At 36.3% G+C, this 11128-nt stretch overlaps 1 protein-coding gene across 1 annotated transcript in view; it reads left to right on the top strand.

The window, feature by feature from the left end:
* LOC119831615 (guanine nucleotide exchange factor subunit Rich) overlaps positions 1-9101 on the top strand; it is a 35181-nt gene extending 26080 nt beyond the window's left edge. Inside the window, exons 18-27 of the mRNA XM_038355042.1 lie at positions 132-227; positions 558-701; positions 1350-1464; positions 2320-2444; positions 2870-3027; positions 5510-5787; positions 7142-7259; positions 7688-7834; positions 8089-8277; positions 8436-9101. Of these exons, the coding sequence (XP_038210970.1) occupies positions 132-227; positions 558-701; positions 1350-1464; positions 2320-2444; positions 2870-3027; positions 5510-5787; positions 7142-7259; positions 7688-7834; positions 8089-8277; positions 8436-8742 (1677 nt within the window). The 3' untranslated portion in view covers positions 8743-9101. The remainder of the gene's footprint in view (positions 1-131; positions 228-557; positions 702-1349; positions 1465-2319; positions 2445-2869; positions 3028-5509; positions 5788-7141; positions 7260-7687; positions 7835-8088; positions 8278-8435) is intronic.
* Positions 9102-11128: the final 2027 nt, after the last annotated feature.

Genomic DNA, 11128 nt, shown 5'->3' with positions numbered 1-11128 from the left:
TTAAAATTCTTCTATTGTCCCTACAAGTCTGTGAGGCCATGCATTGTTACAGTTTATAAAAAAATGCTACGAATTGATGTATTTAAACGTTTTACAATCGTTCGTTAAAAATGTAAATTGTTAAATTACAGGTGTTAGAGGAAGAAGCTACAAGTAAAGAGCCAATCCCCGACGCGCAGCTGCCGAGCGTCATTGAGTTTGTACATGAATTCCCTGTGTACTTGCAGGTAAACATTGTTAAAATAAACATAATGAATATTTGGTGTCTCTTTATAAATAATAAAACTTGCAAAATTTATGCATATTCAAATAATCTTTTAATTGATAATAATTAATTAAATAATAGACAGAGAACAGATACAATCACTCTGTTCTAAAAAAATAATATACACTTAATTTTTTAAGAAGTGTTTGATTATGATAACACATGTATTAATGTATAATTATTGCAATCATTTTGTAGAAGAATCATGAAGTGTATACATTTTTGTTCATTTTATATTTGATCGATATATTATATTTTGAAAAAAATTATATGAAAATTTTTACTTTTGCAGACGGTAGTACAGTGCGCAAGAAAAACGGAGATAGCACTATGGGCGTATCTATTCTCAGCAGCCGGAAAGCCCAAGGAATTGTTTCAGGAGTGCTTGCAGAGGAAAATGTTGGACACCGCTGCCTCGTATCTCATTATCTTACAGGTGAGCTTGTTTATTATTCTGAGTTAAAATGTGCAATAAAATTAATTATTCTCGTATTAATAATTTAATATAAGTTGTATAAATAACAAGTTTACAAAAGATTGAAAACATTTTCAGCGATTCGTGGTATGTTATTTTTAACGTTTTTATGTGATTGTACACTCTAGAAGTTTTATTGCTTTATAAATTGCGAAAAGCGTGTGTCGTTATTTGAAATTTTCTTTATTTTTATGCGTTTTCCGTAACATATATACAGGGTGGAGTTTGTGAGGGAGATATAATCCTAATAATTTACCCTAACGATTGATGCAATAAAATTACAGGGTACAATTTTATCAATTTTTTTTTTCGGTTCTAATCCCGGGTGCGATATACAAATTCTTGGAAATATTTGGATATAAAAGGATAGAGTAGAAGATAAAATATCTTAGAGTATAATTTTCTATCTACTTTATTGAGAACACCTTGAGGAGGCTTTACAAAATTCCACCCATTACCTATACAATTAAGTATATAATGTTGGTTGATATGAAGTACAGATCGAAAAAGAGGGACTTCAGTCTTTCTTCAGCGTCAGTTCAGTCGACTTTATCACTTTTAATGTGAATAATATACATCGAATTCAACGACAACTATAAATAATTGCAGAATCTAGAAAGTTCGACCGTAAGCAGGCAACTGGCCACTCAGTTGTTGGACACGGCGCTGCAACAGGAGCGCTGGGACCTCGCCCGGGACTTGGTGCGGTTCCTAAGAGCTATTGGTGAGTGATGTGTTCCTTCGCTATTATATAAAATGATCCCGCCTCGTGATCAAATTTTTTCTATTCTTTCAAAATTTCTCATTTATAAAGCATTTCTATGCTATTAAACTAAAAATTAAATAAAATGATTTATTATCAATAATATAGCTTCAGTTTATTGAAAATTCTTAGCCCTTTATTTTCTTATATTTAAGACTAGCAGTCCGCCCCGGCTTCGCCCGTGGTACATATATATAGCCTATAGCCTTCCTCAAAATGGGCTATTTAAAACTGAAAGATTTTTTCAAAACCGACTAGTTGTTCCTGAGATTAGCGCGTGTAAACAAGCAAACAAACTCTTCAGCTTTAAAATATTAGTATAGATTTGAACGGCGATTTTGAAGGCGATCAAACTCATATAAACATTCAATTCAACCATTTTGAACATACGATTATGCGTTTAAGAAATTTGAATGTTATTTTAACTATATAATGAAGTTTTTTTATTAACAACTATATGTTGTAAATAAAGTACATAATTATCAATACAAAAATAAAATTACTTATATTATTATTAATTATTAAATATTATAAATATAAAAATTAAGTTTTAATCATGTAAAACGAGTTCCTTATTCATTATTAAATTCAGAAATCACAAAAGCGGTTGAATTTAAGTTTAGTAGTTAAATCAATCAGAAACACTAAAACTGTTAAGTCACACGAAATAAGTGGGCCAACCACTTAGCCTGTAACCATTTTTAATAGTATAGAACATGTCTCGGAAAAACGCTGTATTATGATATAAGCTATTCCTCAAATCTATGAATATCTCATATGAAAACGCATATTGTACCTTATTTTTTTTTATTCCAGATCCTAATGACGTAGATTCTCCGAGAAATTCAGTCAATGTGCAAACGAAGTATGGACAAGTTGTACAATCACAAACCGTCAGTCCCAACGCTGAAGATTTGTCTGTGATATTAGGGAGTATGCAGGTAAGTTTTCATCATTTATGTGAAAAAATGTTCACCATATCGTTCTAATCATCATCATCATCATCATCATCAGCCCATATATGTTCCCACTGCTGGGACACGGGCCTCCTATGAGGGTTCAGGCCATAATCCACCACGCTGGCCAAGTGCGGGTTGGCAGATGTCACATGTCGTCGAACTTTTGATTCTTGGGCATGCCGGTTTCCTCACGATGTTTTCCTTCACCGTTTTAAGCAGTGGTGATGTTATCCACATGTGCAGATAAATTGAAAAATCTATTTATTTCCTACACACTCGCTCGGTCTCGAACCCTGACTTATCGATTTTGAAGTCCGAGGTTCTCACCACTGAGCCACCACTGCACCGTCGTTTTAATGAAACTTTACAATTATGCAGTAATTTAATATAAATGGTTGTCGCGGCAGCTGTCGGGCGCGCGCGGGCGCAGCTTCAGCACGACGGCGGCGCCGCGCGAGCCGTCCCCGCCGGGCGCGCCCGCCGCGCCGCCCGCGCCGCGCCGCGCCGCGCCCGCCGCGCCCGCCGCCGTCAAGCGCAAGAAGTCCGTGCCCGCGCGCAGCGACCGGTACGCGCCCGCACTGCGCGCTCTACATAGCACCTAGCGCACCAACAACCCACTGCATACTGCGCACAGCTCTCTGCACGCTGCACACTTCACACTGCACACTGCATAAAGCACACTGCACACTGCACACAGCATGCTGTGCACTGCATACTGCATACTGCACACTGCATACTGTACACTGTATACTGCACACTGCATACAGCACACTGTGCACTGCACACTATAGCTGCAGCACGCGTGTGCGGTCTGGTACAGAGCATGGACTATGTACCGCGCGCTGCACCGACACCCTACACTACACTACACCCCACTACACGGTATACGAACACGCGCTACACCGCGCGCTGCACACAGTCACGCTACAAGACCACACATTCTACCACACGCTATTTCACTTTGCATTACCACATCACATAAAATACCAAGTAAAAAGCCCGCTAAGTGCCAGTAAAATGGATCGGTACATGTTGCTAAGCGTAAAACTAGATAATGACTAGCAACACAGCACTGTTCGATTTGTAACATTTTTGTTAAAGCATAAGGAAAACTTTTATATAGAGCATAAACTTAAAAAATACAAGGAAAATGTTAAAAGCCACTTAAATTGCTACGACAGGCTAAAACTGTTACCAGAACAAAGTCTGTCGTGGACGAACTACTAACGTTAATTAATGCTGTGTTCTATATTCAATAGGGTCGTTATTTATTAAAAAAGCAAAAATATCACGTTGGTTATGGGGGCGTCACAATGTATTAATAATAAATTAGTATAATAGTAAAGTACAAACACACAGTAGTATTAGTATTAATAGTAAAGTAGAAACACACGAGTACTGAATACATACTTACTACAAAATTCAAATATATACATAAGTAGAACGCTCTTCACGACAAAAAAATAAATTCCTAAATAACCGATACACCAGCAGCATAACCCTTTTTAAGTGGAAATGCGTTCCCGTGTGTCCAATGCCCTCGGAACGCATAAGTTACGTGTTAACTCTATGTTCATTTATTTTTTTAAATAATTAATTAAAGTGAAATGTTATTTCGAGTACCGCCTTTGTAAGTACATAATTTAAACATGGAGAAACTTTGACGTAAGTTTAATGTCAAACATTGAAAAATATGATTTCAATGCTAAAAATATAAGCGATTTATCGTTTTATTCAGAAATCTATAGTAATACACGTGAAAAGGTTAAGATAAATATTTTGTATTTAATTTACATTGAAAACCACTAGGTGGCACTGCACGGCGCCAACTCGCACTATTGTCTGGTCTCAGTTCCATTATAGATAGAATGTACAACAAAACCTACACGGAGAGTGATACTTCCTTAAACCGGACCAATTAGTGTTAGGAAAGGGAAGAAATAAAATTAAACGACACTTTTGTAATTTTGTAGAACTGTCCCTGATACTATTGTATTTGGATTAGCAGTTTGAATAAATATAAATAGTTAATCTAATATGTAATATTCTCGTGTCGCAGTTAACGTTGCCATACTCCTCCGAAACGGCTTGACCGATTTTGATGAAATTCTTTGTGCTTATCCGGTATTCGGCCAACATCTATTTTTCATACCCCTAAATGATAAGAGTAAGGCAGAACAGCGTTTGCCGGGTGCAGCTAGGAAATAGATAAAACTTGATCGGTTATCAATTATCAAATATCACAGTTGCGATATTGTCCGTGGATCATGCATTATTAAAATTAACAATGTTATTCGTTAAACTTGAGGCTAAGCGATGATGAAATAATTTTTCAAATTAAATTAGAGCAAAGTTTCTCCCTTTAGAATAAAAGCAAGCCATCAAAGGATATTTCTATTGTTTTCGTTAAAAACTAAAATATTTATTATCATATTATAAGCCGACTACTAACCATATTTAAGGTCCCTCTTGCAAAAAAAGGTTATTTTTTAGTTTTAAAATAATGTCTACTTTCTTAATTGTAGCAGTAACGTCATGTATTTAAAAGAAATGTGATTTTGATGTGGTCTTTGTCATGATTGTGTGTTAATGTTGCAATCTATGGAGAATGAAATAATATGATTTGACTAATTTACCATCTTATTCGCTGCTGATCGAAATCTATATATGTACTAGCTGAACGCCCCGGCTCCGCCCGGGTTGTCATTTATCGTAATTTAAACTATCCTATCTCTCAAGTTGGATCGCACTGCACATGGTGTGCGAATTTTATTATAATCGGTTAAGTGGTTTAGAAGTCCATTGAGGACAAACATTGTGACACGAGATTTATATATATTAAGATTGTATTCAACATCTTCTGTTCACGCCTCCGGAATGTAGTTTCTACCGAAAATCAACAAGAATTTTGATACGCTTTTTTGAAAAATGCATCTAATCTTTCCTTTTTTCTTCTTTTCTTTCCATTCCTCTGAAAATGTTCATGGTGATCGCTTACCATCGGGCGAACCACCATCACATAAAAAAAAACAACAATTTATGAACAGGGAGTCGTACAACGGCACAGCGGAGGAGTTCTTCATAGACATGATGATCCAGCGGCACGCCCGCCTGCTCCTGTCGACGGCCAGGCTCGTGTCCCTCGGGCGCCTGGCGGCGGCGCTCGACCTGCACCTCGTGGGCTGGCTGGCCGGCGAGAGGGAGAGGGCCGCCAGGGTGGACAGCGCCGTGCTGTGCCTCAAGCGGCTGCACGAGGACTTCAGCTGGCCCTACCCGACTGCCACGGAGGACGCCTATGTGCAGAGGAAGAGCAGTGTCGTGCATAGTGAGTGCTCTTAGAGTTTGTTTGTGGTATAATGGAGGTGGAAAATGGAGGAGGTTCTGAATTTGACGGTTTTTTGGGTTTGTTACCTCACGAATGGATGAACCGATTTTGATGATTCTTTTCTTATTTGAAAGCTGGTGCCTTCCAGCGTCTCATTTAAATTTATACAAGTACTGATGATTTGAAGATGGCTTAGGTTTTTTGTTAAAAATGATTTTGTATGTTTCAATCATTGATGTTAAAAAAACTTCATGGGTTCTAACTCAAAATAGTCCATATAAAATCAGCGCAAAATTCTAAATTGTACGCTCATTTCAATTAGGATGTTTTTACTCGCTTTTTAAAACATTTTTAAGCAATACGGGTCAGATCGATTTTGAAATACTAAACCATAACTATAACTTCGTAGGTATAATTGACAACATTTAATTTTTATATGACCGTTAAAAAATGGATTTCTTTATTTTGTTATTAATTTATTACGTATCGTATATTCTAAGAGAAAATAAATAAAAACGAAAAATTATCTGATGACGTCATACATGCGATAGAGTAAAGATATGATGACTATGCTAAATTTTGATCATATACAAGAAAAAGGTCTAAAGTAATGTCTGTAATTACAATAATTTTTTCTACACTAATATTATAAAAAATAAGAATTTGTGTTTCTGTTTGTTTGTTTGTTTGTAATGGATAAACTCAAGAACTACTGGACCGATTTTAAAAATTCTTTCACCGTTAGAAAGCTGCAACTTCACGGAGTGACACAGGTTATATATACACCACGGGCGAAGCCGGGGCGAACAGCTAGTATGCTAATAAAAAGCAATAATATGATGTACTGTTATTTTTTATTTAGTTACCATAGAGAAAGTTCGAGTATTCAAACTTTAATTCATCGCGGTTTATTTATATATCAACTAGCTATTACCTAGAGATTCGCCCGCGTAATAAATTTTCATGGTAAAAAAGTTCATGCCCTATTTCAATCACTTATCTTTGTCATTTTCCTTACTTAGCATGTCTACGTCATAGCGGCTATCTACATGCCACATTTTAGCCTGTTTGGACTGTGTGTTAATAGAGCAGTCAATATTTTACGTTTTATATATTATTAGCTGCGCCCCGCAGTTTCACCCGCGTAAGTCCGTATCCCGTAGGAATATCGGGATAAAAAGTTGCCCATATGTTATTCCACTTGTCCAGCGTGTCTACGTACCAAATTTTATTGCAATCGTTTCAGTAGTTTCTGCATGAACGAGCAACAAACACACACACATCCTTACAAACTTTCGCATTTATAATATAAGTAGGATTAAAATGGTTTTATTGAGATTTTGCGTGCGTCCAGGCACGTACAGCGCGTCGGCGGAGGGCGGCAGCCAGTGCGGCGACAGCGGGTACATGAGCCTGTCGCTGCGCGCCGCGCTGCCGCTCGCCGGCGCGCCGCGCTCGCCCCCGCCCGCCAGGTGAGCGCCCACCCTTACATACATATTTGTCATGCTTTCATTAGCTTCACCTGTATGTTGTGTGTAACCGACTCGTTTAGACGCAATTTTGACTCACTATAAGCGGACTGATTTTATTCAAACTTTGTAAACTATTACGATATTATTTAATCCAATGATTAGGATGGTCAGATATAAATATTTTCCTTTCGTATACAGTGTGTAAAAGTAAGTGAAACAATTTAGTTCATTCTTCCAACGTGTAAGTGTTATATTGTTACAATATCGGTGCATTATGAAAAAAAAATGTATAAAATCTGTAACCCTGAATAAGTACAGTGTATTAATTAATTTTGAATATATGTTATGTAGATCCTTGCTGGTGATATACCGGGGCGGGATATAACTAAGGCAATCAAAAAGTATCATTGTAATTTGTGTGTGCACAGCTCGGCGGGCGAAGGCAGCGTGGCGGAGGGCGGCGGCGTGGCGTGGGGCGAGGCGGAGGGCGAGGAGCGGCGCTACGCGGCGCTCATGGAGCGCCTGCACCTGCACCAGGCCGAGCGCGGCGACCACAGCGCGCACGTGCAGCTCAGGTGACGCGCGCACACACATACACACACACGTACACACTCACAAAAATGTAGTGATGTAGCTATCAAGAAGTAGAATTAAATATGTATTTAATATATTTATTTCTGTTCACGTAATTTTTAAAGGTTGCATAGTTAATTATTGGATTATATATAATTTCACACGACTCTCTTTTCTATCGCTTATCAACTTCGATAATACCAAGAAGATCCTATAATTGATATGGTGGATGAGCGATCCGATGTCGCGTATGCAGATACTACCTGCAGCTGATGACGGAGGCGAGCTGCGTGGAGTGGGCGCTGGTGGTGGCGGTGGCGCTGCGCGACGCGCTCGCCGTGCTGCGCTGCGCCAACGCGGCGCGCGCGCACGACGTCAGCCTGCCCGCCGCGCGCCGCCTGCGCAACGCGCTCGCCGACCTCATGCGCTGGGCGGACGAGGAGTGGTGAGTGGCACACACGCGCACGCGCACACACACCCGCGCGCGCACCACGTCAGCCTACATAATTATTATAGCTAAAAAGGGAAAAGAACTTAAGCCACATATTTAAAAAATGAAAAATATATAATTATAATAATAATTTTTGGATTTTAATTTTTCAGCATCGGCTACAAACCGTTCATGCTAGCCATCAGCAACCAAATACCGTTCCTGACGTCTATAATCAACGCGCGAGAACGGCGGATGTCCATGGTGCAAACCCGAGTGCGGACCCACAGTACGGGCTCACTTAACGCGGAGCCGAAACAAACGCAGGAACCCAAACTGCCCCCACCACAAAAGGCCCAAGAGGTTAAGTCGGTGAGGAAAGATTCGCCCGTCACCATGCCAGAACCAGCTGCTACTACAGTACCTCAGCCACAGGAACAATTGCACGAAGACAACGCGTCCAATTGTGCCATAATGTAAAGTGTATACATATCGATTGTTTTGTAATACGAATGGTCAAAATTTGGAAATCATGTTTTTTTTTTGTGAATAAAGTGTTTATATGTATTTGTGTGTACTGCATGGATGTATTCGGGTTAGGGGGTACAAGGGGGTTGTGTTCCACAGAAAAATAGCGCGTGTGAATCAAGTAGGGTGCAAATACAAATTTGCACCTTAAAGTCATAATAATAATAGTTATAGTAGTTAATATTTTGTTGTATTTTAACAGTGTTGGCGTTATAAATTGGTCATAAGGTAACAGATTCATTAATTTTTTTTTCATTATTTTTAAGAATATACTTTTGTCTATAAATTTTTAACCTTTTGTATCAATTCGGGGAAATTATTTTATTGTTCAATGAAACAACAATAGATTTTAAAGAATATTGCTTTAAATAATTAGTTTTATTCTTATTTTTATTTTTATTACTTTTAAAATTTGAAGTTATAACAAGTACTTACTATAAATAGTTTAGGGATATTAATATTTTAAAATAAATTTATAATAAATGTGGTCGGTATATAAATATTATTGTGATAGCTAATAATATTAATGTGTAATGAAAATATTATTGTGAAAAAATAAGTCTTCCTTGCGTAATTTAATCCAATCAAAGTTGGCAGTCGAGAATTAATTAGTTTGTAAAAATTATTAGTTATTTAAATTTATATCAATTATATATCGACCTTTGAACTTAGAGCAATAAAAATCATATATATGGTATTTTAATAGTTGTATGATAAATAATTATGTATGTATTTAGTCATTAATTTAAATTAAAATTTGGCGATACAATCTATCGAATATTTGGAACTATACAAACAACTAACGTCGTAACGTCGATATTATTAGTGTTATATTTTTGCTCAATATTGAAATCTCGTTGAATTTTTATTTTAAATTATTGAAATGATATCTGTTTTTCATATTCTGAGATTTTTCTTTGATTAACCATTTCCCGCCATTATGGTGCCAATATGATATAGACAATTAACAGTTTTTTATCGATTTATTATTTAATGGAGTATGTGTAGTACAAATCATTTATTTTTAATTCATTAAGATTCACTAATTATGTTTTATTTATTTAGCAAACTATTAATAAAATTAGAAATAACATACGATGGAAAAAAATAGTAATCATTTTTTTATATAACGAGGTTTACCTTATGTTCCATAAAATTATTAGGAGAGAACTATATTGATATATGCTCATTGTAAAAGGATTTTCCTAAGTTTCGACAGTTTTATTTGGAGGTAGAGTGACCGATAGTTTTCAAGGCTTTCCTTTATACTATAAATACAATGTTATCTATATATATAAAATTCTCGTGTCACAGTTTTCGTTGCCATACTCCTCCGAAACGGCTTGACCGATTCCTCTGAAATTTGGTAAGCATATTGGGTAGGTCTGAGAATCGGCCAACATCTATTTTTTATCCCGATATTCCTACGGGATACGGACTTACGCGGGTGAAACCGCGGGGCGCAGCTAGTATTCTATATAATTAGTGCAACATTCCATATGTTTTACGTTTCATTATAAAGTAATAATTGAAAAATATATGGTTTAGCTAAAAAGTAATTGTAGCATTAAAAAAGATTATTTTATAATGATTATTGTCAATTAAAGTTGTGAAAATTTTCAAATCCTATCCTACTAACCGTCGCTAACGATACTAACTAGCAGGTGCTAATAAAATAGTTTAGTATTAATTTGACGTATTTTGGCTTCATAAAGGTTTTTTAAATTACGTAATAAATAAACTTTGGAGACTATTTAAGGTAAGTAGCAGTGAAAACGTGTATAGTTTTTTTTTTTTGTACATAATATAGGTGATTTTGGATATGTCATTACGGCGTTAAAATATTTTTGAATATTACGGTATTGCCTGAATCAATTTGTATTTTCGTCCCATAAACATTTTCCAATCGGGAAACTTCTGTTAGAACCCGTTTGTTTACATACTTACTTTATGTTTTCTTTATTTGTCAATTTAATACAAAAAGAATAAAATGCTTTTTTATTATTTTGATTTTTATGATATTAGTTTTGTAATAAAATTTACGGCACATCAAATTTAAAAAGACATTGTCATTAAAGTAAACATATATAAATATATAGTGAGTACACACTCATGTTTGTGAATGTATTTATTCTTGGAAATGTAGTTTAGACTAAAATGTATCATGCGCTATGTATAAAAACTATCATTATAAATAGTCTGCATAGTTGTTCTTGTCTTTTTACAATAAAGAAACAAGGCATGTCTAAATATGCATAAAAGCATAAATTGGTAAGACGGGACTTATGCCATGTTATTTAAAAAATTAAACAACATTTTGGGCCGTCTACTTTATTGG

Source organism: Zerene cesonia, chromosome 14 (assembly GCF_012273895.1).
Source record: "Zerene cesonia ecotype Mississippi chromosome 14, Zerene_cesonia_1.1, whole genome shotgun sequence".
In the NCBI taxonomy this organism is placed as follows: domain Eukaryota; kingdom Metazoa; phylum Arthropoda; class Insecta; order Lepidoptera; family Pieridae; genus Zerene; species Zerene cesonia.
This window is presented reverse-complemented; position numbering and strand designations above follow the sequence as displayed.